The sequence below is a fragment of the Carex rostrata genome, chromosome 18 (genome assembly GCF_964058835.1).
Source record: "Carex rostrata chromosome 18, lpCarRost1.2, whole genome shotgun sequence".
Lineage (NCBI taxonomy): Eukaryota > Viridiplantae > Streptophyta > Magnoliopsida > Poales > Cyperaceae > Carex > Carex rostrata.
In genome coordinates this window covers 4994881-5020885 of record NC_135935.1, presented here as the reverse complement: position 1 = coordinate 5020885, position 26005 = coordinate 4994881, and the positions used below count along the sequence as shown (strand labels likewise).

The following is a 26005-nucleotide window of genomic DNA, read 5'->3' as shown; positions in this document are numbered from 1 at the left end:
TCTGCGCGACAGACTTCTGGAGAACACCCTTAAGTGTTGAACAAGAAATTTACTCTACCTCTTACTCTACAACCAAATAGAACCTTAGTCTTCAACAATGAAACCAAAGCATAATAACCTAATCGTTCTTTATAGTTAAAATTTAATCATTTTTGAAAATTAATTAGGGTGTAATATGCAGCTTAAATTAATTATATTGCATAAATTATATGTGAAAATAAATTTATGCAATATAAAAGCATCATTAGCTGTATTCTATGAAAAAAATAACCTAAAGTTATATTTAGTCTTTTACAATTTTTCTCATACTATGACATTTTTTTAATAAAATGTATTGATTCAACTTTCTTAATCCTTTACATATATTGTTAAACAATCACTTCTTAGTAAAGATTAAATTTTTAATCTTTAGGATTGCCTAACATAGCCTTTAAGTCCTTAAACCCAAATCTAATCGCACCTTTTGGATATAATGATCAACACTTAACGACATTTGATGAAATATTAAATTATATTTAATTTACACAAAATAAAATGATACACAACCAATCTATAAGGAAAACAATATGTTATAATTTTTTTGGTTAATTGTAAGTTTTTCTATATAATTTGAGAAAGCGATATCAAAGTTGTCAAGATAAGTCGTTGTCAACAATTCTCCATCCTTTACAAATAACAAAACGCCCATTATTAAAAAATAAATAAGAATATTTGAACATAACATCTCTAAATTTCACTTATGACAAAAAAATGTATTTTATATAAATATTTTCATACAAGTGGAAAAAAATTATAATAGTAAATATAAAAACAATATGAAGGTAAATATATTGTATAACCATTAATTTAATATTTAAAGCAAGAAGAAAGAAAATATATACAAAAACTATATTTAACCATAAAAAAACTATAATACGAAATTTATGAAGAGTGAGGCTATGTTACTATACATAGTGTGTTCGTATTATGGATTAATATTTTTATTTTCAAAATTCTAATGATTGATCCGAATCGTTTAATATTGTCTCCATATTAATATGTATTTGTAAACTAAATTTTACATTTTTTTTAGAATTCTTTTACTATTTTTTTTAGATGGGTAGAAAATTACTGTTTTTGAATGATCTAAATTTTTTAAATCAAATAATTTTCTACGCATCTAAAAAATATAAAATGTAGTTTACAATTATACATTCATGTAGAGATCATATTGAACGGTTTAAATCAATCGTTAAAACTTTCAAAACGAAGATATAAGTCCAAGTACGGGTCAATATGCACTATGGATAGTTCCATAGCGTCACTTATTTATGAAACCTAAATTAAAATTTAAAGTGAAGATAAGATATCAACAAAGGAACTGTTCTCTCAGACAAAAAAAAAGAAAAAAAAAAAGGAAAAAGAAAAAAAAAACCGAGTTGAATTCGAAATCTTAATTTTTGAGGAGAAAATACAAAATATAAAAGTTTTGACGGGTATCTAAATAATTTTCCCTTTATTTGACGACACTTACGTCATCCTACCCCCGCATTTGATCATCAGATACATCCAACCTTAAAGAATCGGTAAAATAAATCGAAATCTGAATACTCATCAGTCGCAAACAAAGTAGGAGGAAGAAGCATCGGCGTAAATTGGACATAAGGTGAGTCTCTTCCGATTCAAGCGTTCTTTCGCTCAAAACCAAATCGCAGCCAGTCGGTTGGGAAATCTCGCAATAAATTAGATCGTGGGCTGACGATTGATAGATTTTCCAAACCATGGCACCGACGCAACCATGGAGTGACTATTGCTTGCAATGGTACAAGGTCCTAATTTGAATTTTTGGTAAGGTACTTCACAAACAATAGAAATGGAGTGACTATTGCTTGCTCCGTCTCTCTCTTCCCTGGGGTTTGAGATTATTAAGTACGGAGATCTGTTTTAATTTTGCTTTTTGGTTATTTGGATTTCAGCAAATAATTGAGTCAATTTTGGAATCCAATACACTGATTTGTGTTTATTTTTTTCTATAAACTAGAAGTTCTTTTCAATTTGTAAATTGGCAGTGTTTGTAATTTTTATATAGACTACAGCCAGGTTGAAAATAGATACCTAGAGTATGTCTGGCTCAGACCTATGGTCTTTTGACATCTGCATTCAGTATAGTGAACTTGATTGATCTCAAATAGTTGAATTTTAGCATGTGATTTAATTCCGGAAGAGCTGACAGTATTTGTGGAGTATAAAACTGCTTATGCCTTGTAGATTAGCTGGTTTTCTATTTTGATCCAAAATTTATGTAGTGTTCTTTAGAGACCAGGAGGCATTAATATAGCTATTGTTCTGAGTACCATGTTTGTTCACTTTAAAAGATCTGTTTAGGCTTGGCCCTGGATTCTAGTTGTTTGGTACTGAACCAGTAGGTACTGGTACACTACCAGCGAATCAGTGATGCTTCCTCTGTTCAGGGTTGATTAGTGATTACATTTTTTTTTTTTTTTTTCATCCGGGCCGAAGACTTCAGAAAGGTTTAAACCAGCTATTACCATCGGTATTAGGTATTATACATGTATCAATCTACTAAAGATACAAAATAATAGTTAGTTTTTTTTTTTTTGCAATCTTTGAACTCGATTGTGATACAGAACCTGATTAAATAATCTGACAATTGTTCCAATTTCAGAAAAATCTACCTTCCACAAGAATAAAAAGAGAAACATAATGTCGAGCCGACTTAACGAATCGACAAGTAGCAATGGCAACGGAAGCACCAACACAGGCAACAAAGAATCAGGTAGCTTTGAGTGCAACATCTGTCTAGAGCTGGCACAAGATCCGATTGTGACCTTATGTGGCCATCTTTTCTGCTGGCCATGCCTTTATGAATGGCTACACATGCATGCACACTCACCGGAATGCCCTGTTTGCAAAGCCTTAGTTGAGGAAGACAAGCTTGTACCACTTTATGGGCGGGGCAAGACGCGGACTGATCCGCGAACCTGTACGTCCATCCCAAGCCGGCCCACTGGGCAACGGCCTGCCACTGCACCCCAGCCCGACCCCAACCAGTTTCACGGTAACCCAAACCCATGGTTTGTGGGTGGACCAGGTGCAGGTGGACCTACTGGGGCTGTTGGGCCTGGTGGACCAGGCGGGCCTGTGGGTCGGTGGGGAAATTATACCTTTTCGGCTGCTATTGGGGGTTTGTTCCCCTTGTTAAGTTTCCAGGTGCATGGTTTTCCGCATGCTGCTGCCTATGGGCCAACAGCCGGATTCCCGTATGGTTATGGTCATTCGTTTCATGGATGGCACGCACATGGTTTTCCACGCCAGGGCGGTGGCGCTGGGGCCCACAACCAGGGACAACAGGCTGATGTGTACCTCAAGGCATTGCTTATTGTAGTTGGTGTGCTTGTGATTGCTAGCCTTATAGCCTTTTAGGTAATGTACTTTTCTTTAGGTACTGGAGACCGGGTTTTATAAATGGTTCTTGGTGCGATATTACCTACGTGGCGGTGTCAATTGTATTTTGGGATTTGTAATTTATTGGTTCACCATTATCATTGTAAGCCAGTGTGTTTAATTATTAGTGGAACTACTGTGTGCTTTACCTGTTTTGTAGTTTGCACCTGTAATGCTTGTGTATAAGTGTTAATTACCCCCATTTCCCCAGTAGCAATGGTACAGTAGGAATTATGTTTAGCACCTGGATCGCTAGTGGTAATAGCACTTTGCTGACTATGTCAAGTACACAATTTGCCATGTTATTTTCTTCTCTCTTTTTTTTTGCCTTCAAATTGTTTGCGGGGAATCATTCACCTTAAAAAAAAAATTTTACCTGGATTTTTTTTTTATTGCAGTTTTTGGTGGGTAAGTATTCACTCAAATGTACATTAATTTTCTTCTTTTTACTCAACTTTGATCTTTGACTATTTATGGTATCTACTCGATTCCTGTAATTATTGCATCTAGCTTATTTGCTTAATTGTAAACTAAAAATCTTATGTAAAAGATGAACTGATTTGTGAAATATTTGAACCTCTTCAACTATAACCAGAGAATGAAACCAGCAATTGGGACTCAGGATGGTTTATCCAAGTGGAGAGAGCAAAACGAAAGACAAAATTTGAGTCAAAAACGGATAGATTAAAACAAATTATAATCCAAAAGGTAATTAGATTTAGTGTGGCCCGGTCATCAGGGGCTGGTAATGCCGTGATATGTCCAGTTGTCTCAGCTGGAGACCTCTACGAAGTCGATCAATGCAACTCGGTGTAGCTGTCTTTCGACCATCGTACAGAGGCGTAGTGGTACAGTACTACTGGTACGGGATGCAAATCAAATAGAGGAGACAACTGGTGTGATCAAGTCAAATAGCGAAACCTTTCTCTTAATACATACAGTTCATATATTCCTCAAAATAGTTCAAGATCCTTGCTCCAGTTTTAAGATTAAAAAAAAAAAAAACCAAACCCTTGATCGAAAAACCTTCGAACATGCATGCGTTATGTTATCTATATCGTGAATTTTAGTCATAGGACATATTCCATGTTTGTATATTTAAGACAATTGAATGAAGCCTGAAATAATTCGAAGCCATGGATTATAGAGGCACAAAGGTAACAGCACGCTTAAAAGATAATAAGAAAGAATGAAAATTTAGCAAAAATAGAGACCAAAGGTACCAGCACGCTTCACATTCAAAGTCCGACATGACACTTCCAAAATCCGCGCTGTCACTTTCAAATCGACTTCCAGCGATGCGGAACTATTTCTAATTTTGAAAGCTTTCATTATATGAAAGCACTTTTGAAAGATTACGCTGTAGCTAATTCTTTCATAAGCTAGGGTGTGATGTGCTCACGTGAACACAACTTTAAAAGTATATTGGATCGATGTTAAATGTCGAATTCAAACCGTTGAAATCCATTAACTTCATGAGTGATGTATATACATGCAAAATTTTCAAAGTTTCGAATTTATTTGCTACAAGGTCAAGCGGTCAAAGAAATAATAAAAATTGAATATATAAAACAACTTATAAATTAACTTATTAAATGTTAATTTCTTTGACCGCTTAGTAAATAAACTCGAAACTTTCAAAATTTTGCATATACAAGCATCACTTATGAAGTACATAGATTTTAACGATTTGGATTCGACATTTAAAGTCGATCCGATGAATTTTTGGAGTTATGCTCACCAAATTCTCTTGGTGAGCACATCACACCCTAGCTTTACCCTTCTTTCATTTCTATTCGCTGCAATAAAACAAAAGTTTGTCTAACGCATTTGATAACAATTAACAAGCTTTTTTAATCACAAACTAATTTTAAATTTTAAAATTATAGATGTTATAGTTTTATCATAATGTTGTTATTAATTAGTGTATTCTCGAGACTAGCTGGATGGACAAAAACTAAATCCATACCTCATACCTGACACCAATTGTGTGGTACAAATGACTGTAGGTTAACTTGATTAGTTAACAGTTACACTCTGCAGTACAGTGCATCAACAAAATTACTGGGCCAGATATAGTACATCAACATTAAATTTGATTCAAACTCAATTGACCTTAACAGTTACACTCTGCAGGATACTAATAAGGAATGAACTGTATAACAAAAGAGGAGAATTCAAATGCCTCTATTTATCATGTCTCCATCGTGTCTTTATTTTTAAAAACTTTAATGGTTCAAAAATTTAAAATTTAAAAGTCAAAATAAAACCGTTCAATTTGATTTATGTTATTTTCTCTCTGTGCTCATAAAAATTATCATATTTCAATTTCGTTTTATGTGAATCAATAAGTTGAAAAATCAACGTCTTTAAATTATTCACATTAGTAGTTTAGTACATTTTTGTACAAGCTCTTGATGACAACCAAAATAAAGTTTGAATATCATAATTTTTACACGTGCATAGATAAAATAATGTGTATCATATCTAACGGTGTTATTTTGACTCTTTAAGTTTTAGATTTATTAAATTTTTTAAAAATGAAGACATGATAGAGACAAAAAATGAAGGCATTTCAACCCTCCAAATAACAAAATCAGGATTCAGAAACGGGCTTCTTCAATGGATTAGGTCAAGGAAAATTTGATTAATTAACAACGGTAAGGAATCCGTTGTGAAAAAGTCACAACGGTCTCAAAGTCGTCATTAGTTAAAGAGATATGATTTGTTTTTGAGTGAGTCTATGGTACTATGCATATCACAGGTTGTTACCGTGCTACGGTTCTATATTCGAGTTTTCAAATCATAACAGTCGATCCGAACCGTTCGTCTCGTTCTCCGTATTAATATGTGTTTGGAGACCAAATTTTATATTTTTTGAAAATATTTTACTATTTTTTTAGATATTTAGAAAATCACTTGATCTGAAAATTCTGGACCATCCAAAAACAGTGATTTTCAATAAATCTAAAAAAATAGTAAACAAATTTCAAAAAATGTAAAATTTGGTCTCCAAACACATATTAATATGGAGAACAAGATGAACGGTTCGGATCGACTGTTAGGATTTAAAAACTCGAATATAGAGCCGTAGCACGGTAACAAATCGTAATATGCATAGTACCATAGACTCACTCTTTGTTTTTGGAATAAAAAAAAGGGTTTAGTTTTAAAGGTTGAAATGGAGATAACCGTGATGAGGAAAAGCTGGAAGGAAAGGTAATACTGCACGTCTCCAGTAATATTTACTGCGCATGCGTTACTGGCCTACTATAGTAAAAACTAAAAACTAGTGCCTTGCCTTCTGACAGTGGGTTTTGTTGGCGATTGGAATTTGTCAAAAGGTTCACATTTACTTAGATATCTGAAATTTGACATGATATATGAAAAAAATATCGGACCGTTCAAATCTTTACTGCATTAATTTTAAAATAACAATTAATACCATATTTTTTTGCATTTCAAATAGACACAGAATTAAATATACAACTAAAATTTCAGAATAGAAAAAAAGTTTGGGTCTATATGTACAATTTTTTTATGAAATCGGCTACTACGTTTATATAAGTAGTTCAACAATATATATTTATAAGTCATTTTTACATTTTAAATAGGCAACTAAAAATTGTATATAGAGAGAGAGAGAGAAGCGTATATAGGACCAATCCTGTTAAGAAGCTAATTAAGGCTTGTTCCCAAAAAAAAGTTTTCATATTTTGACGAACTTGCTAATCCAAAGCAGTCCCAGCAATTCTCCAGTGCTGGGTTTACTATTCCAATTTCTCTCATATATCACCTCATTTGACTTTAGTTTTTTGATATCTAATCTCTTGAAGGATTGATTTTCAAAACAAATGTGTATAGGCCTATAGGGTTAGGCAGTTAGGCTAACGTATCTTGAAGGATTGATTTTCAAAACAAATGTGTATAGGGTTAGGCAGTTAGGCTAACGTATATAAATATTTATATTTACGTTGAAATATTAATGATATATATAATGTACGTTTTATCATATCGAAGGGTTGATCCAAATAGATTAATATAATATATAAATTACAATATTATAAGCTCGCATGGTTGGTAGGAATAGAATAATGAGAGGAATGCATGGTCTCTGCTTTACGAAAATAGTCTTTTGATTGTGGATTAAAAGTTATGATAAAAATAAGTTAAATCTCTTACATGTTTAAATTTTTTTCTTACTCAATTGATAATTATTAGCAAGTTTTTTTTAATTACAAAATTATTTAAAATTAAAATTTATAGATGTTAGTTTAGTTCAGGACTAGCTGAATGTAAAAAAACTAAGTTCATTCTTACATGACATAAATTTAAACGAAGGTGGCATATTAATATGAAGACACAAAAAAATTATGGCCGAAGATTTTGAAAATTAGTGTTTGTATGTATTTTTTGCTCCAGAAGTTTGGAGCTTAAAATATCTGAACATTCTCAGTTTCTAATGAAATCGGTTGATTTCACCCATTTTTTCAAAAAAAGAAAAGATTTGTACGTACAAAAATTGAAACCAACTTGATTTATTTTGGAATGTCAGTGATCTTTTAAACCTAGATTTAAACTCTGCTAGAGCGTAATTTTGGTCAATCCAGCTTAATATTTTGCTTGACCACCAAAATCCTACTTTTCTTTTTACAATATTTTTAGAACGGTAGTAGATATTTTGAGAAATTCAGACATTGATTAAAATAAGAGGGGAGGGGGTTGATGGGAATAAAATTATTTGCAAATCTTAATCGGATTAAGCACAATGTCAGCGTCATCAAGAAAAACCAAAATATTCGACCTAAACAAAACAACCGTGTTAATTACCATAATTGACAAAGACATGCGAACTATCTCGCTTTGTCCAAATTGATGGGTTATGTTTTCTATGGTTATAAATGTGTGGTTATTTGTAATGCGGGTCATATTATATGGTTTAGTGTCTAACTATAAACCATGCATCCTTTTATCTAACATGAGACTCCACTGTTACAGCCACGCAAATTTTCAAGCCACCAAATTAAATTGTCACAGGCAATTGAATGGGTTATTCTTTGTTTGTCCTGCTTCAATAAAGTAATAAATCAAGCATTCGGAATACAAAAGCTAGTAGAGAAATTGTCTTCCAGCATGTCTATCTATCTACCACCGTTTTAATTAATTAATTAATTAATTAATTCCTTCTTGAGTCTTTAAATTTTGATGAGATGTTAATTTTGCTCAATAAAAAAAAGATGAGATGTTAATTTCAATACCCAATTCAAGAATTGAGTGATTTATCGTCAACTTGGACATTTAAAATTTTAATCTGAATGCGAACGTAACGTAATTAATGTGCTTTAAAAGCCAGTTTAGAAGGAACAATAAAGAAATTTCTGTAGTTCAATAGTTGTTTGATGTATTAATTTTTTACTTCTCCGCGGTAAACTTACTATCCGAGAAAAAAAAAATAAAAAAAAAAAAACAGCATCAACCTGAGTGAAATTTTGTTGCTTGACACAAACTATGATGTAATATAAGCGACAGTTATCTAGTTTGGCAAAGGCACCAACCATATATGTAATTCCAATATTAACCAGGACAAATCCCTGAGTACCCAAATTCAGGATTTCCTCTGCTCATTATCACTAAAACCAGATATTAATATCAGTATTTTTAATCATTCGTACAGAATTAGGAGAGAGGAGCTCGTTGCTGCCAACTTAGCACCAAACAGCACTCCCCATTTTGACCTCAGATTCGATTGATCATGTACAATCAAGGTTCTAAATAGCGATTATAACGCTATAGTTTTTAAGGTCCGAAAAAGTTATATAAAGCGGCTATAGCGCAACCATAGCTAGTTATTTAAAATCATTATAAAAGAAAAGCGGTTAATAACATTATAGCTTTTAAGGTCCTAAAAAGCTATATCACACTATTGCATAACTATAGCTAGCTATTTAGAACCTGAGTACAATACGTGTCACATCCACCAAACAAATGAAGACCATATATTTTTATATGACAAAGAAGCTTTCCTCACCTACTTCCAAGTACATGATCCAAATTTCCCACTTTTGGTTTGGTGGTTATAACCATTGACCTAAACTTTAATAATACATGCTCATGCATGATTGAGATATGAGAGTACTCTGTTTTCAAGCTCTGTTGAGATATTCATAATTAATTGAGATGCAAGGAATAGCTAAGAAGTGCTGGTACGAGTCCAAGGAGCTATGGCATATTGCATTTCCGGCAATTCTTACCATGGTGTTTCAATTTTCAATTAGTTTCGTGACCGTTGCATTTGCCGGGCACATAGGAGATGTTGAGCTGGATGCAGTTGCAGTGGTTGAAAATGTCATAGAAGGGTTCGTCTATGGGATTTTGGTAATTTCATTTTGATAAATACTAGCAAAAATATAGAAGCACGCTAAATTCATTTAACTGTTGAAGTCCTTGATTTGTTGCCAACTTGCTATTAATTGCATTATTTGAGCTGAGGTTATGGGTTGCTGTACTCATCAGGTAACTGAGGTTGAGCTCAATGTTGTATCAGTTGGTAAAGGAATTACTGACTGAAAATAAAACCACTTAGTTGAGAAGAAAATGCATGCAACTTATATGTATTTCTACATACATGTAAGGTTTTATTTTCTTTTGTGATGCCTGCATCCTTGCAGTTTGTAAATAGTTCATCTGCATAGTAGGAAACTGAGAGTATCTGTTCAGCACTCGGGCAAGGTTAATTGATTATTTAAAGGGGTTTCTAAACCAACACAAATAGGATATTTCTATGGAAGCAAACTCTGAATCGTGGCCTTTTTCTTGTCCTTAGCCACTTCTTTTAAAGTGTTTGTTATGTAATTCAGAGTATATTGTTATATATGTCGTTTTTACCTTTCTTTTTTACAACAGGGCAAGAGTTGTAGTCATTTATTTACTTAGTAACCTTCTTTTTTGCTATCAACTTTTTAGCTAGGCATGGGGAGTGCACTTGAGACTCTTTGTGGCCAAGCAGTTGGAGCCGGCCAATTTGAAATGCTAGGAATCTATATGCAAAGATCATGGATTATTTGCCTCACGACCGCATTATTCCTCACCCCCACATACATTTTCACATCCCCGATCCTAAAGACTTTTCACCAATCAAAACAAATCTCAGAAGCTGCAGGACGGTACACCCTCTGGGCCATACCGCAAATCTTTGCTTATGCCTTCAACTTCCCCTTGCAAAAGTTTTTCCAATCACAAAGCAGGGTATGGATCATGACGGCCATTTCTGGTATGGCACTTGGTGTGCATGCATTGCTCAATTGGGTTTTTGTGATTAAGCTGGGTTATGGGTTGATTGGAGCTGCTATGGTCGGCAATATTTCATGGTGGCTTATCAATTTGGGGCAGTTTTTGTACCTCATTTGTGGGGCTTTCCCTGAAGCATGGAAAGGATTCTCTTGTGCTGCATTTAAAAATCTCGCAGGTTTTGTGAAGCTCTCCCTTTCTTCTGCTGTAATGTTATGGTTAGAATCTATATATTAACAAGGTTTGCTATTTTAGTGTTTGATTCTTATTTTTATGTTCTGGTTAAATTGGCTGTTAATTTGACAGTTTGGAGCTCTGGTATTACTCGGCTGTTATAATTTTGGTTGGTCTATTGAAAAATCCCAAGTTACAAGTTGGTGCCATATCAATAAGGTTAGTTTCCAACTTGTTAATTTTTGTTGTCTTATTTCAAAGTTCAAGCCTGTTAATACATCAAGTTCCGAATCCAACTAGTCACTTAAGTAATAAACTACTAGAATGACTCTAAGAGGTCTTGGGTTTAAACTCTAGTGAGCACAATACGGTGAGTAAATTTCTACATCACTAAAAGATCTCTCTGTGCATTAGCTCTCAAGTATACGGACATGACATAAATAGGCAATTGCTAATATTTGACTACCTTCTAATATATATATATATATATATATATATAGAGTAAGTCTACCATACATTGCAATGAATAGGTGTTTTTGTGCATTGGACTATAAATCACCGGATTCAAAGTCCAAATGACCGATCCAAACCGTTCATCTTGTTCTTCATATTAATGTGTTTGGAGACCAAATTTTACATTTTTTGGAATTTTTTTACTATTTATTAAGCCACTTTGAAAATCGCTGATCCAACGGTGTCTTTTGATTTTACTGTTACCGTTGGATCAGCGATTTTCAAAGTGACTTAATAAATAGTAAAAAAATTTCAAAAAATGTAAAATTTGGTGAACGGTTTGGATCGGTCATTTGGACTTTGAATCCAGTGATTTATAGTCCAATGCACAAAAATGCCTATGCATTGCAATGTATGGTAGACTTTCTCTCTATATATATCTATATGTGTGTGTGTGTGTGTATTTGGCTGCCTTGCCATGTCAGAAAGTTCATTTTTGTTACAAGAACAATCAGAAGCATTCAAGCAGAGCCAACATGGATTCAGATTTTAATCTCATTCATTTTTTTTTTATCTTTTGACAGCATGAATTACCAGCTCTGGACATTTATGATTGCTCTAGGTTTCAACGTGGCAATCAGGTACTTAGATAATTAACTATCCTGCTTATAACTAGAAAAATAGATATTGCACCTTAGCTTGGTATTGTACCAAAAGTTATGATGATGACCTGTTGATGGTGTAAGCCAGTCAATTACCAGAAAACTCTACCATACTTATTTATTGATGTAGTAATGGGGGACCAATATCTGTTTGTCAAATGAAAGTAATGGATAAAATGTTTCATTATTATAAATCAATCTTACTAAAAAATGTACCTTTTCAGTGTACGAGTCTCCAATGAACTTGGTGCCAACCACCCAAAGGCTGCAAAATTTTCAGTAATTATTGCTGTTATTACATCAGCATTCATTGGATTGATTTTCGCGATTATAGTTCTCATTGAAAGAAAACAGCTACCAAAATTTTTCACCGACAGTCCTGATTTGATCAACGAAACATCCAAACTAGGGTATCTTTTGGCTGCTACAATATTTCTCAACAGCATCCAGCCAGTTCTTTCTGGTATACATTCTTCAGAAACCAATTATTTTTGTAATTCTAATAAAAAATATCAGTATTTTTTTTTCATGACTTAAAGCATATCAGGACCCACATTGTTGGTAATTGTTGGTACAGGAGTCTAGTAGTATAATACATGCACCAGAGTAATCTCATGACCTTGTGATTCTCAAAATGGAAATATGTTTAGGATGTATGGTAGTTGCCAAAATTGGTAGGTACCAAGACAAAAAAATTTAATTACCAAGACTAAGATCAAGTTCTACAGTAAAGTTGTAATTTCAGATTTTTATTCAATGAAAATTGTAAATCTGCCCACTTGTGTTCAAAACACGCGCACACACGCAAAGTAGAGTTTCAAAACTGCCTGTCTTGCTTAAACCTTGTTCCAACATGATTCCATTGCAGGAGTGTCTATTGGAGCAGGATGGCAATCATTAGTTGCCTTTATAAATACAGGATGTTACTATGTGGTTGGTTTGCCTCTTGGAGCAGTTTTGGGCTTCAAACTGAAGATGAATGCTTTGGTATTATACCATCTATTCAATTTTTTAGTCCTGTGTTTAGTACATTTTTTCTCAACTGTTCAATGTAATGTCAGGGAATTTGGGTTGGGATGCTTGTTGGTACAGCTCTACAGACCATAATTTTGCTCATCATCACATTCAAAACCAAGTGGCACAAAGAGGTACTAAAATTTCTAAAGAGATGCTTAATTTAGAATAGCTTACTGCACCTACTATTATGGGACTAAACCTTTACAATTGTACCAATCCTATTGGTTGACTAGTGCTGCTTTTGGCATAAATTAAGGTCTAACTAAGCACAGGCAAATATTACCTAACAAAGGGTTTCATAACATCTGGTGTATATTTGTACTCAGCCTGACAATGCATTGGTTTCTGGCATGTAAATGAAAAAATAACAGACAAATTAAGGTATAAAAAGGTATAAATGTATGACTGTGCAGGCAATATTCGCTGAAGAGAGAATTAAGGCTTGGGGAGGCCAAGTTGAGCTTCCATCAACTCAAGTAATGGAGCAAGAACAGTATATAAGAAATGCTGCTAATTAGAACCTCCACGAGCTGAATCAATCAAGCTGGACAATGGTGGCACATTGTTTTGTATTAAAAAAATTTCATACATCATATTGTTCTCTGTTAATGTAATAAATTATATCTTACATAGAATGAAGATCAATACACTTTCTTGTATTTTTTTTTTTTTAGATAAAAGATCCAGTAAACTAGCTACATTTGTTGGCTGTTGCTAGACATGGTGAAGTGAACCTTAATTTTTTTCTTTGGAGATACAAGGGGTTCAGTTCTTAGTGCTTTGTGATTATACACGACTCATGGCATTTAACTTGTTGGATTTTTAAATCATGAAAAGTTCAACAAGACAACAGAAACCACATGTTCTCTTCTTTGAGACTGTAGTTGGTTGCTTTTCACAAAAAGAAAAATAATATAGCACTTAACAAATGAGAACCACGCATAACATAGTTAGCTAAGACATTATTCTCCTCATGAGAGATGTACATTCATCAACATTGCTTTCATTATTTGGAAGTCTTCAATAAAAATGGAACTTTGCAAAAGATACCAGGTGTTATACATAATTTGAAGGTGCTTTATCAATCTGGAGATTTTGTTCTAGAATTGATTGTGTTTCTGCTGAGCTTATTATGAATTGTCATGACCAACTGCTACAACTTTGCACACATTCCCCATGTTTGGTTGTGGCCTAAAGCTAAGGAGGCCTAAATTGGTTATTCCAACTTAGGCCGATCTAAATTATTCATGTTTGGTTGAGGCCTAAAGTTAACTTATAGCTTAAACTATTCCTTGTTTAGTTAGAGTTGGTGGAGGACTAAAGTTTTAAAAGCCTCAATTGGTTAATTATTTATAATAAGATACTAATTATATAATATTAATAATAATTGTAATATATTATATATTATTATAAAAAGGAGGAAGTGGTCCTGCCTCTTTTAGGTGGAAGAGGCCAAGAGGAGATATAGACCAGGAGCGATACATATCCTACAAGATGAAGATGAACAACTTTTATGTTTTTTGTCAACTTTCTAATCTTCTTAGTTGTTGGATTATACTATGGTGTTTTGTTTTGCATTTTATAGTTGTTTTGTTAATTGACTTCTCTTTAGGAAGGCTTATATGATGTAATATCTTAGGTTGATTTTGTAAGGGGTGTGGTACCAATCCCCAAACGCTTGATTTTCAATAGAAAATCGGTGGGAGTTACCCACTTTTATCAAAAAAAAAAATATATTATTATAAAATTTATTTAATATATTAACAATATAAATATTAATTATATATTAATAATAATTATTAATAATAAAAAATTAATTGTATAATTATAAATTAATAATAATTACTAATTATATAATCTTATTAAAATAATAATTTAATATATTAACAATATAAAATATTAATTATATAATTATATATTAATAATAATTATTAATAATAAGATACTAATTATATAATATTAATATATCAATAACAACTATAATATATTATAATATTATTATAATAATAATTTACTATATTAAGAATATTAATTATTAATTATTAATAATTATTAATAATAAGATACTAATTATATGATATTAATATATTAATAACAACTATAATATATTGTAATATTATTATAATAATTATTTAATATATTAACAGCATAACATATTAATTATATAATTACATATTAATAATAATTATGAATAAGAAAATATTAGTTATATATTAATAATTATTATTAATAATAAGATACTAATTATATAATATTAATATATTAATAATAACTATAAAATATTATAATATTAAACAATATAACATAATAATTATATAATTATTTATTAATAATAATTATTAATAAAAGGATATTAATTACATAATATTATTATAATTATTATTTAATATATTAACAATATAAGATATTAATTATATAATTATATACTAATAATAATTATTAACAATAATATACTAATTATATACAAATAGAATATTATTATAATCATTCAAGTTAGGCCACGAGGTGGAATAAAAATTGAACCACCATGTGAGGTGGCTTAATTTAGGCCGGCCTAAAGATCAACTTATGCCATGGCCGGCTCATTTAAGGCACGTTTGGTGGAATAACGAGGCCTAAACTCCTTATTCCACCATTTAGGCCACAACCAAACATGGTGATTGTGTACAGAATAAGCTTAAATTTATATGTACTCTAATAAGTATATCTAGTTTCAGCTTTTTGAGGAAGTAGAATAATATTTTACTTGTCACTACTTACCTTGTTTTAAAAATAATTAAAAATAAGTTCCAATACTCAGGAAAATCTGTACAACATGCTTATCTTTATGGTAGCGTCCATTTATAAAATTGTAATTCTTTGCATTAACAGGGACTAACATGTAAAATGTCAGTTAACAAAAGCCAGCTATCAATAAATAAAATCTCTCTTCTTGTTACAACAAACAATTTTGGAACATCTACTAGAATTACAATAAAATAGATAATTACTAATATATTCCTCTAATATTTTCAACTAGTACTTCTTTTTAATTTTGGCATATTCACGTTTCAGTCATCCCATCATGACCAAAAGAAAACTTATCAATGCAAAATACAATGTTAAACTTGTTTTGACCTTGTCTATGCATGCATACCAACTGCCTTGCCACAAAACAGGGCATTAGGAGGGATGTCGTACTCATTTGAGTAGCTCTTCTCAGAAGTCCATACTCTCATGTAGAATTGTTGTCCTAGATATTGCCGGGCCCACATTGAAGATCGTATATTCCACATCCCCTGATTATCCAGTGACACAAGTATAGCCGACCATCCTTTCGGGTATACCTAGAAATAATGAAGCACTAACTTTACTTAAACCCAAATGGTTAGCAGAAACAGTACTTCATCTGATGAACTTGAATTTATTATAACTGTTACCTGAACAGTGTGCCTGGTTACAGCATCAGCCAAATTGTATATCTTTCTGCTGGCTTCTGTCCACATACCTGAACCATATCTGTACAACATTCCAAGATTAGAATAAATGATTTACAAACAGACACATATACTGTTAAAAGAACACGGTGCCTACTACAAAAATTAGTAATAATAGGTAACAAAAGAGTAATTACAAAAACTTACCCAACAACCCAGAAGTCATAGCCATCAAGATGCCACGATTGCATTTGATACTCTGTATTTTGAAAAACAATTTCAATGAAATCATGAAGGTTGAACCGAAGAACTGGTGTCCCGAGCACAGCTTGACCATTTGTGGGGTTAATTGGGGTACTGTCCCAAGAAATAACATTGGCGATGTTGTATTTGTCAGCAAGTTTTAGTGGTGTGTCGGGGATAACAAAGGACACGCCGTTTACTGCAAACCGCTGCTTTGAGGCAATTACTGGTGCTGAGTTCGAAAGAATGATAGACCTCTGTTTGAAAATGGTACCATAGTGGTACGAGCCCTGAGGATTTGGCCTTGCAGCACTCGCTGTCAGATTCCACCTATTAAACATCATTATGTTTTTATTATTGGAGTAAATCTAAAATGATTGGTGTTAGCTACAATTTGTAACATATGTTCACTATTCTTGGTTTGGTTCACAACACATTGGTGTAGTGTTACCTGACTTTGTTTGGTGCAAAACACATTTGTAATATTAGGTTTATACACAATTTTAGCTCAATATTCGTATCACGATTTAACAAAAAAACCTGTTTTCAAATTTACTGAAAATCATATGTACCATTCCTACACCTGGCCACTAAATAAAAAGTCCCAACACTCTGAACGGGTTAAATTTCTGGTGTAGCATATTTAAGAAAAAATGAACATAACAAGAAAAGACCAATACCTGAATGTCCTGGCTTGCCTCATGGACCAATGGATCTGGTTCCTTGGCCCCGGTGGTACCGGCCCAGAGAGAGGCGCACTTGATCCCGCATAATGCAAAACTGCAGTCTGCGTCAAGACCTTACGGGCGAAACGGGTAGATGCGACTATGTAGTAATCTTTAGGCTGTTGATCCAGTGTGACTAATACAGTCAATGACTGGCCCACATGTATATCAAGTGAATCATAAATACTTTGTAGAGTGTGGGTCCCCTCCACTTCCACCAGCTTCAAAAGGTGGCTTTGAATTCTGAAGTTTATGGATGTTGTCAAACCCACATTGGAGACTCTAAACAGATACGTTTTTCCTGAGATGCAAAAAATAAAGGTACTATAATTAAACTTCTCAAATAGAAAGTTAAGTTTTTTTTGTCTAAATTACTTTTTAAGTTCATATGGGCCATTGGCGAAACTTGAAACTTTTATCAAGTGCTCGGCAAAAGACTATTATACTAGAAGTGCATCATGTTTGAAATTCAAAACTTTATTTCTTAAAGCTACATGTTTGCAATTCTGAATATGTGAACTTATTTTTTTAATACAACATGTTGTACTTTCCAAAATTTTGGGTATTAAATTAAGTACCCTATGGAACCTAGGAAAAATGTCACCATTGGGTCCACATGCACCTAATATGAGATTTAATGGGTTGGAACTAAGTTGATTCATTTCCCAGGTAGGTCGGTTAAAATGGTTCTGAGCTGATACAAATTTAATACCTGCATTTCCAGCGAAGTATGGCCACTGAACTCCATTAATGAGCAACCCGTCCGGGAAAAAAAGTGATCTCCCCATGTCCAATCTCTGCTTCAATACCTACATGTTTAGAATCAGAACACACGTTATAAACAGCAACTTTCAAACCTGTTGACAAAATGCCTCAGACAGGAGAGTAGCTTATACCTTGTGGCTGGCTTTGTACCAGTCTCCAATTAGCAATGTGAAATCACCATCTGGAGTTGAGTAAGGCACAGGGATCTGTGGCCGCTGGTACACATTAAGAGCTCCAAATCCACCTGCAGCGCGTTGCATGCCAACAGTGGGGAAGTAGGTGAATGTACCGATCTGATCTTTAGTCTGAAATTTGTATGTGTAGTTTGAATTTGGTGGGATCGGGCAGTTAGTTCCCAGAACCCCATCTTGCCATGAGTTCTTCCTTTGTTTTATCCCATTCCTAGTTGTCAAAACACCAATGTCAGGAAAAATATTGGACATAACATTCTCAGCAGTGTTGTAAAAAACGTCTGTTTAGGCCAATTAATCGGCCGATTAGTCGTTGGCGGTGACCAAACCGTTGTGGATTTTTCGGACTAATCGACCGATTATTCCCAATTATGGTCGATTATTCCCGATTAATTGCTTGGATGTACCCTGTCCGTCCGACGACCGCACACCGTTATTTACAACACTGATTCTCAGTAAACAATATTATATTATATGCACATTTCTGTTTGTGGGTTTGGGTGTGAGTTACCAAATCAATTTGGGATCGATAATGGCATGTTAGCTATTTATCAGTAAAGGATATCCAACACATACCAAGTTATAAGAAAAGGTTCGTCAAGCTTGTTGATAACATTGACAATTATATTGTCATTAGTTACACAATCAATTCGAGGTCCTGGGAACTGCCCATTAATCAATATCCCCTAAATTCCAACAAATAAAAGAAAGAAAATATCAGCAAACTATTAGAGGTATAGTGAGTTTCCTTTCTTTAAAAAAAAGGAGCAATTAGAGGAGATAAACAAGAAATTCGAAGTTAACCTGTTGTTGGGTGCCAAGAGGGGAGATGGGGCCATAAGTGACGGTCCAGGTGAAAAACCGGTACGGGTCGTCAGAAACTGCACTAAAGATGAACAAAAGTAGAAGGAATGAGACATTTGAGAGGAGAGAGAAAACCTTCATTTTCTCCTGAGAGAAGGGGGACTGAACTGAAGTGACGAGAGTTTGGGAAAGATGGGGACAAAGCGTGGGGTTTTAAGCGCAAGAGGCGGGAACGAATGAAATAATCATTTTCGATTCTCTGTTGTGATCCTGATACATTACATTATGTTGTATTAGTGCCTGTCAGCCTGAGGCTTGTGGTTTGGTGTCAGTGATCGACCACACCGTTTTGACTTCTATTTCGCCACTGAGGATTTATTTTTTGAAATGATTAGCATGTTCCCGGTGGATCCCTAGAAGAGAATTATTACTCCTCTATCCCACAAATGACTTATTATTATTTTATTTTTTTTGAAAATTTACTATCGCACAGCTGTCTCTTGAGACTAGAGAATTAGTTGATGGTGCTAGCTTTACGTGCCATAGAAACTATAGCACGCGACGCGATGGACTCGCTTAGTCGCTTTCACTTTCAACTTGTAATGCAAAAATATTAATCCAATTAATCCTCTAACAATTTGTCCGTACGCAACGTAAAGTGAATGGCCCAAAATCAAATCACTGAGCAGACAGCAAGAGAGCATGTCAATAACAGTCGGGTGTGATTAAAGAGTAGAACTAGGTGTTCTTAAGTTCATTAAGTTTCAAATTTAAAATCTATTAAATTAATTTTAAATGATAAATTCAAACCGTTGAAACTCATCTATCTTACGAATGATGTATTTACATATGAATTTTTTTTTTTTTTGCATAGAATCAAGTGGTCAAAAAACGTTAAAAAAAATGAATGCATTAAAATTAATTTATTAATCTTCCAATTTTGACCGCTTGACTTTATACTAAATTAATTCGAATGTTTAAAATTTTCGCATGTAGACGCATCACTCATAAGATAAGCGGATTTCAATGGTTCATATTCGTCATTTGAAACTGATTTGATGAATTTTAGACTTTAGTTTACTAAAAAATTAGTGAACTTAAGAACACCTTAGTTCTACTCTTTCTTTCTTTTCTTTTTTTTTTTTTTTTTTTTGAAACTCTGATAGTGGCTATTAGTTCTACTCATAATTAAAATCAAGAGAATTGATGGTGGTTAATAAACTAGAAACTCAATGACTGTGCTCCAAGCCTCCAACAACCGTATATATAATAATTGATAGGGAGAAAAAAGGTAATAAATCTGCTACGATCCTAAATGGGATTGTAGGGTCTACAATTCTAAATCTATCCTTTCATTTTTTTTGAGATTCTAAATCTATCCCTCAGGTCTCAGGATCATAGCAGATTTATTTCCGAGAAAAAAGAGAAGTGGAGAACTGTTAGAGTCATGTGCGATGTGGGTCCCCAGCATTTTAACCTAGGGGCGAGTGCGGTGACAGCTGTCAGTGTTGTTACTGTTAGGGGCAGGGATGGACAGAACGCAAAGGTCACGGAACGCATTTGCGCGTCTCGCCGGTTCGCCACTGAAGCGGGTCCCTTGTGATTCTTTTTTCCCGGTTGGTTGCCCTTCTTTTTTTTTTTTTGAATACCAAGCAGTGGCTGCCCGGTTTTGCCGGTTGCCCTTCTTCATTCCTAGGATAAATGCTAAGAATTGGTAGGATCTTCCAAACCGTTGGATGTTGATCGAACGACATTCTTGCAACATATATGAACCGATGCAGCCTATGCAGGGACCCAGCATAACTCGTTTTGCTTCTTTTTCGAAAAAAAATATACATGGAGAAATAATACCGAATAAAAAAAAAAGATAATGTAAATTAAATAGTTTAGCGAAAGCGAAAATCCGACTTGATTTTGGCCTCTATTTTTAAGTTGATTTTAAGTTACAGTACTTCTAAAATATTTACATTATAATTTTTATATTGCGGTGGAGAACTAGTTTTTAATCTTATGTATTTGGAAGTCTCAGATTTAAAATTGAATAAAAAATTTTCTTATGAATATTAAATATTTAGATAATTTTCTTATACAAAAATTATATTGTGGTTGTTGTTATATTTTTTTTAGTTTACCGATTATATAAAGATATTAACAACACTATTTTAATTTATTACTTCTATGAGTCAATCATTTACTTTTTTATTTTCGCTATAAATGTTACAAATCTTGATGAAACCCAAATATCAATGAAGTATTCGATAGAGATAGAAATAAAGTTAGATTTTCGAGTTATGAGAGTCGATAATATAAAACTTTCTTACTATGAATGGATGTCATTTTACACTATTTATAATATTTTACTATAAATTATATAAAAAGTAAGACACAGAATAAAAAATTTGAAAAAGAAAATAGAAATCGAGTGACTCTATTCTTACAGTGTTGCTCCGCCTCTAGACAGAGGATATAATATTTTTGAGAAAAAATAGAGTTAGATATTTGGAGACAGCAAATGCTATATAGATATTCCCCTGCGGTGCGTTAGACCCAATAGAATAAGTATAAATCACAATCATTTATGTTTTTTTTTTTTTTAATGTTGACATTCTTAAGTTTTAAGTTCTGACCACTTTATTTTAGAGGAATCTCATTACCACAATTTTAAGTTACCACAAAAATTTTCTACATTTTTCAAAGTCCAATTCGTCGATCCAAACCGTTCAACATGATCTCCACAGTAAAATGTGATTCCATATCAAATTTTACATTTTTTAATTTTTTTACTATTTATTAAGATGAGTACAAAATTCAATGGTCTGAATTTGACTAGTTTTTGTAAAATACTTAATAAATAGTAAACAATTCAAAAAAAAATGTAAAATTTGATCTACAAGCACATTTTATTGTGGAGATCATGTTGAACGGTTTGGATCAACAATTTGGACTTTGAAAATGTCAAAAATGATTGTGATAACTTTGTAATAATTCAAAATTGTGGTAATCGGATCCCTCCTCTTTATTTTATTCACCAATTAAGAATAGAAACAACAATAAAGAATCAAAATCAAATACGAAAACTTAAATATTTGAATACTAACAAATTGATACAAAAAACGTTCGTTTAGTCCGATTAATTGATTGATTAGTCGGAAGCGGTGATGAAACTGTCACAAATAAACTTGTCAGAAGGCTATTTTGCGGATGAAACCAACTAATAGGCCGATTTGTATGTTTTCTTTTTAAACAGTCCAATCAATCGTATGTTTTCTCCGTTTATACAGCTGATTAATCGTTCATTTTTATTATTTTATTTTTTGTGCATTTATTCATTAGATGAACAATATTTTGTTTTTGACTTATTTGGATCTTATATAAATGAGGAGGGTTAAAATGCACTATTAGTTTTATGCTCCAACTATATCCTCAAATCTTTATCTCTGGTCTAAAAAAAATATAAAATTTGATTTCTAAGCATATTTTAATATGGATATCATATTGAGTGATTTGGATCGATTGTTTGAACTTTCAAAATAGAGATAGAGATATGGAATATGATTGAAGCACAAAATCATTAGTACATTTTAACCCTACTCTTTATAAATAATAATTTTATGAAACTTTATTAATTAACAATGAACCAATCATAATAAACTAATTTGATAAGTTTAACATGTTAAATTAATTATTTTTAATAAATTATGTGTACATGTACATAATTTTAATAAAAATGCAAAATTGTACACAATATTCTAATTAATCAGTAGCATACCAATTAATTATTTGATGATGTTTCGTCCGTTGGATGAGCACATACTATTATTTACAACACTGCTCTAACTTAATTTAATATAAATATACTTTTATTTTAGTATAAAATTAATCTAAATCAAACTATATATAAAGTAAATACAGTCGAAATAACCAAATCAACAATCAAGACATGGTGACATAATGATAGATTATACAATTCAAGGACAACTATTCTCTCAGATATTGAACAGTAAAGTTCTTGCAAATTAACTTTCGTCCGAACCTAACTCAATATAGTGTCACTTTGATTGTGAAAGATTCCCTTTAAGATTTATGCAAAATAAAAATAACAGTCTGAATCTACAAATTATAAGAAAATTCCTCGTCCGATTCTGTCTTTTTTAGAATGCTCCGCATAATAATCAATTTTATAATAGATTACTAAATAAAAATTTACATAAATCATTGTATAAATCATTTAATAATAATAATAATAATAAAACATATATAATTATATGGAGTGAGTCTATGGTACTATGCATATTACGATTTGGCACCGTGCTATGGCTCTATATTCGAGTTTTCAAATCCTAACGGTCGATCCAAACCGTTCAACTTGTTCTCCATATTAATATGTGTTTGGAGACCAAATTTTACATTTTTTTAAATTTTTTTACTATTTTTTTTAGATATTTAGAAAATCACTTGATCTGAAAATTCTGGACCATCCAAAAACAGTGATTTTCAATAAATTTAAAAAAATAGTAAAAAAATTTAAAAAAAATGTAAAATTTGGTCTCCAAACACATATTAATATGGAGAACAAGATGAACGGTTCGGATCGACCGTTAGGATTTGAAAACTCGAATATAAAGCCGTAGCACAGTGCCAAATCGTAATGTGCATAGTACCATAGACTCACTCTAATGATATGTACGAATAAAACATATATATACTTTTTATTTATTAATTATTTTATATGTATTCTTCTCGATAAATTACAATTTTTTTTCTGTCTAAATCTTTATTCGACTATTTAACAACAAAAAATTCTTACATTTATCCATTTTATTCAATACGATATAAAGAGAACGATCGAGTAAAAGAGCTGATCGTCCACATTTATGAACATCACTTGAAAACTATTTGAGCTATCTGACTTTGATAGCAAAAGATTAGACTTCACGTAAGTAATCCAACTTTTTTTCTTCTTTTTGTTTCTTTTGAGGAAGTAAATAATCCAATTTTAAACGAACAGTAGATCCAAGAAATTCGTTTGAAGTGGATAGCAGCGCCGATCCCATTATTGGGTCCCGCGTTTTGAAGGATCCTTTTTCTGAATCCATATCCTCTGAGGTAACAGAATATTTCTGTTTGGATCGTGGCCGTTCGATCAGAATTCGGGGTAACAGAGTATTCGAGCAGCTTCGGATTAGACGGTCCAAAATCCAAACATAAATATTCTGTTACCTTGGATTATACGAATTCCCTGTTTCTGATTCAAGTGCTTTCTTTAGAATCACGAAATTTATGGGGCTGGGTGGGGGTCTGAGCCAGCTGGAATCCGAACTCTAGAAGGGTCGTATGGTATTATTGCGGTATTAGACTCTACGTCAGGAAAAGGTCAACGAAGCAAAGCACGGGCACACGGGAGGAATATTAGCGTGATCACCGCACGGGGGCCCACGCGTCAGAATCCGGATAGACGGATTGTCTGTCGGATGACCGGAGCGGCGGAGCCCCTGAGAATTGGGGAATAACCGAATAATTAGTGCACATTGGTGCTTCACATGCTTCCTGAGAAGTTTTAATTTGCTCTACCGTTTGTGGCTGCTTTTTCAGAAATAAAAAAAATGAAAAATTTATTATTCATTAAAAACAAAAAATTAGGAAACCATTTATTAATTTCTTATCATACGTAAGACTGTGTGATTAATTGCTGATACTCTGCCAAATCTTGCAATTAGAACTTTAGGCATAAATTTGCAAATTATTTTTAAATGTGCATGTTAGTTATGTTTTATAAAGAAGACGCTGGTTGAAATTTTTCTTCTTGGAATCTATTTTAGAGTTTTTAGTGTAGGCTTACGCAATTTTCTAACGCAAAACTTATGACATTGTTATTTACATATTAAGGCCATGTTTGGTTGTGGAGTAAGAGATGGAGTAAACCCCTTACTCCACGCTTAAGGAGTCAAACGAGGAGTAACATAGGCGGTTTAAGATGGAGTAAGATTTGAGCTAAACCGGATTAACTTATACCACCTAGAGAGGTGGTTTAGCTTACTCCACCAAACATGATTAACTTACTCCGGTTTAGCTTGGAGTAAGAAATTTAATCCGGTTTAACTTTACTCCTCAACCAAACATGACCTAACTGTTTTATCTGACTAGTTGGTTCTATGGTGGTTAGTTTAATCTCCCAGGTGCTTGTAGAGAAACTTCTTTTATCTAAATTTTTGATATAATATGTGATACTTTCTTTTAGACATTGTTCATTTAAGTGTATAATATCAAATTTAGAGAGATTTTTTATTATATTTTTATTTTTTTAGTTCAAATTTATTCATGTAAATGTTTTCATTTTGAAATTTAATTTAGTATTTTTGATATTCTATCGATGAGATTTAGTATAGTGTTTTATCAAAAAATTAGTTTACAGTTTTCATTTTGAGATTTTTCAAAAAAAGAAGAAAAAGAGTGAACTGAGATGGTCATCTATGAGAGTGAACTACTTCATAGTAGGGCCCTACAATTCTAAATCTATCCTTTAATAGGGATTGTAGGGCCCTACGATTCTAAATCTATCCTTTAATTTGTTTTGAGATTCGTGCATTAAAAACAACTTCTATGAAGATTCGTACAACTCAAAAAATAAAAGGTTAGATTTAGAATCGTAGGACCCTACAATCCATCAGGATCATAGCAGATTTATTTCCGAGAAAAAAGAGAAGTGGAGAACTGTTAGAGTCATGTGCGATGTGGGTCCCCAGCATTTTAACCTAGGGGCGAGTGCGGTGACAACTGCCAGTGTTGCTACTGTTAGGGACACGTATTCTTTGCATTAACGTACT

General features: G+C 32.8%; 3 protein-coding genes across 7 annotated transcripts; 2 read left to right on the top strand and 1 right to left on the bottom strand.

The window, feature by feature from the left end:
* The first annotated feature begins 1529 nt into the window (after positions 1 to 1529).
* Positions 1530 to 3646, top strand: LOC144569548 (uncharacterized). 5 transcript variants are annotated; one of them, XM_078319939.1, is made up of 2 exons: positions 1530 to 1645; positions 2666 to 3646. In XM_078319939.1, the coding sequence occupies exon 2, from the start codon at positions 2704 to 2706 to the stop codon at positions 3421 to 3423; it is 720 nt and encodes a 239-aa protein (XP_078176065.1). In that variant the 5' UTR covers positions 1530 to 1645; positions 2666 to 2703; the 3' UTR covers positions 3424 to 3646. The 5 variants fall into 5 exon arrangements, with proteins under 5 accessions (XP_078176065.1, XP_078176066.1, XP_078176064.1 ...); XM_078319940.1 differs by having other exon boundaries at positions 1534 to 1801; XM_078319938.1 differs by having other exon boundaries at positions 1604 to 1827.
* Positions 3647 to 9490: 5844 nt separating this feature from the next.
* LOC144569547 (protein DETOXIFICATION 33-like) lies at positions 9491 to 13790 on the top strand. The gene is made up of 8 exons (XM_078319936.1): positions 9491 to 9819; positions 10408 to 10949; positions 11038 to 11124; positions 11943 to 11999; positions 12245 to 12483; positions 12889 to 13007; positions 13082 to 13168; positions 13451 to 13790. Exons 1-8 carry the CDS (start codon positions 9622 to 9624, stop codon positions 13553 to 13555), a joined length of 1434 nt encoding a protein of 477 aa, XP_078176062.1. The 5' UTR covers positions 9491 to 9621; the 3' UTR covers positions 13556 to 13790.
* Positions 13791 to 15846: 2056 nt separating this feature from the next.
* Positions 15847 to 19367, bottom strand: LOC144569629 (L-ascorbate oxidase homolog). Its single transcript, XM_078320086.1, has 8 exons — positions 19182 to 19367; positions 18954 to 19063; positions 18318 to 18588; positions 18134 to 18230; positions 17377 to 17722; positions 16661 to 17026; positions 16457 to 16535; positions 15847 to 16363 (listed from the first exon to the last, which is right to left on the bottom strand). The coding sequence occupies exons 1-8, from the start codon at positions 19320 to 19322 to the stop codon at positions 16160 to 16162; spliced, it is 1614 nt and encodes a 537-aa protein (XP_078176212.1). The 5' UTR covers positions 19323 to 19367; the 3' UTR covers positions 15847 to 16159.
* Between the last annotated feature and the right edge of the window lie 6638 nt (positions 19368 to 26005).

Bases quoted from the DNA above. Each gene is read 5' to 3' on its own strand.
- LOC144569548 (XM_078319939.1), top strand. From the start codon at position 2,704: ATGTCGAGCCGACTTAACGAATCGACAAGTAGCAATGGCAACGGAAGC.
- LOC144569547 (XM_078319936.1), top strand. From the start codon at position 9,622: ATGCAAGGAATAGCTAAGAAGTGCTGGTACGAGTCCAAGGAGCTATGG. The intron at 10,950-11,037 runs GTTAGAATCTAT...TTAATTTGACAG, and splicing joins TCTTCTGCTGTAATGTTATG to TTTGGAGCTCTGGTATTACT. The intron at 13,169-13,450 runs GTACTAAAATTT...ATGACTGTGCAG, and splicing joins AAACCAAGTGGCACAAAGAG to GCAATATTCGCTGAAGAGAG.
- LOC144569629 (XM_078320086.1), bottom strand. From the start codon at position 19,322: ATGAAGGTTTTCTCTCTCCTCTCAAATGTCTCATTCCTTCTACTTTTG. The intron at 16,536-16,660 runs GTAAGTTTTTGT...AATGTTGTACAG, and splicing joins TATGACTTCTGGGTTGTTGG to ATATGGTTCAGGTATGTGGA. The intron at 16,364-16,456 runs GTAACAGTTATA...CATTATTTCTAG, and splicing joins TAACCAGGCACACTGTTCAG to GTATACCCGAAAGGATGGTC.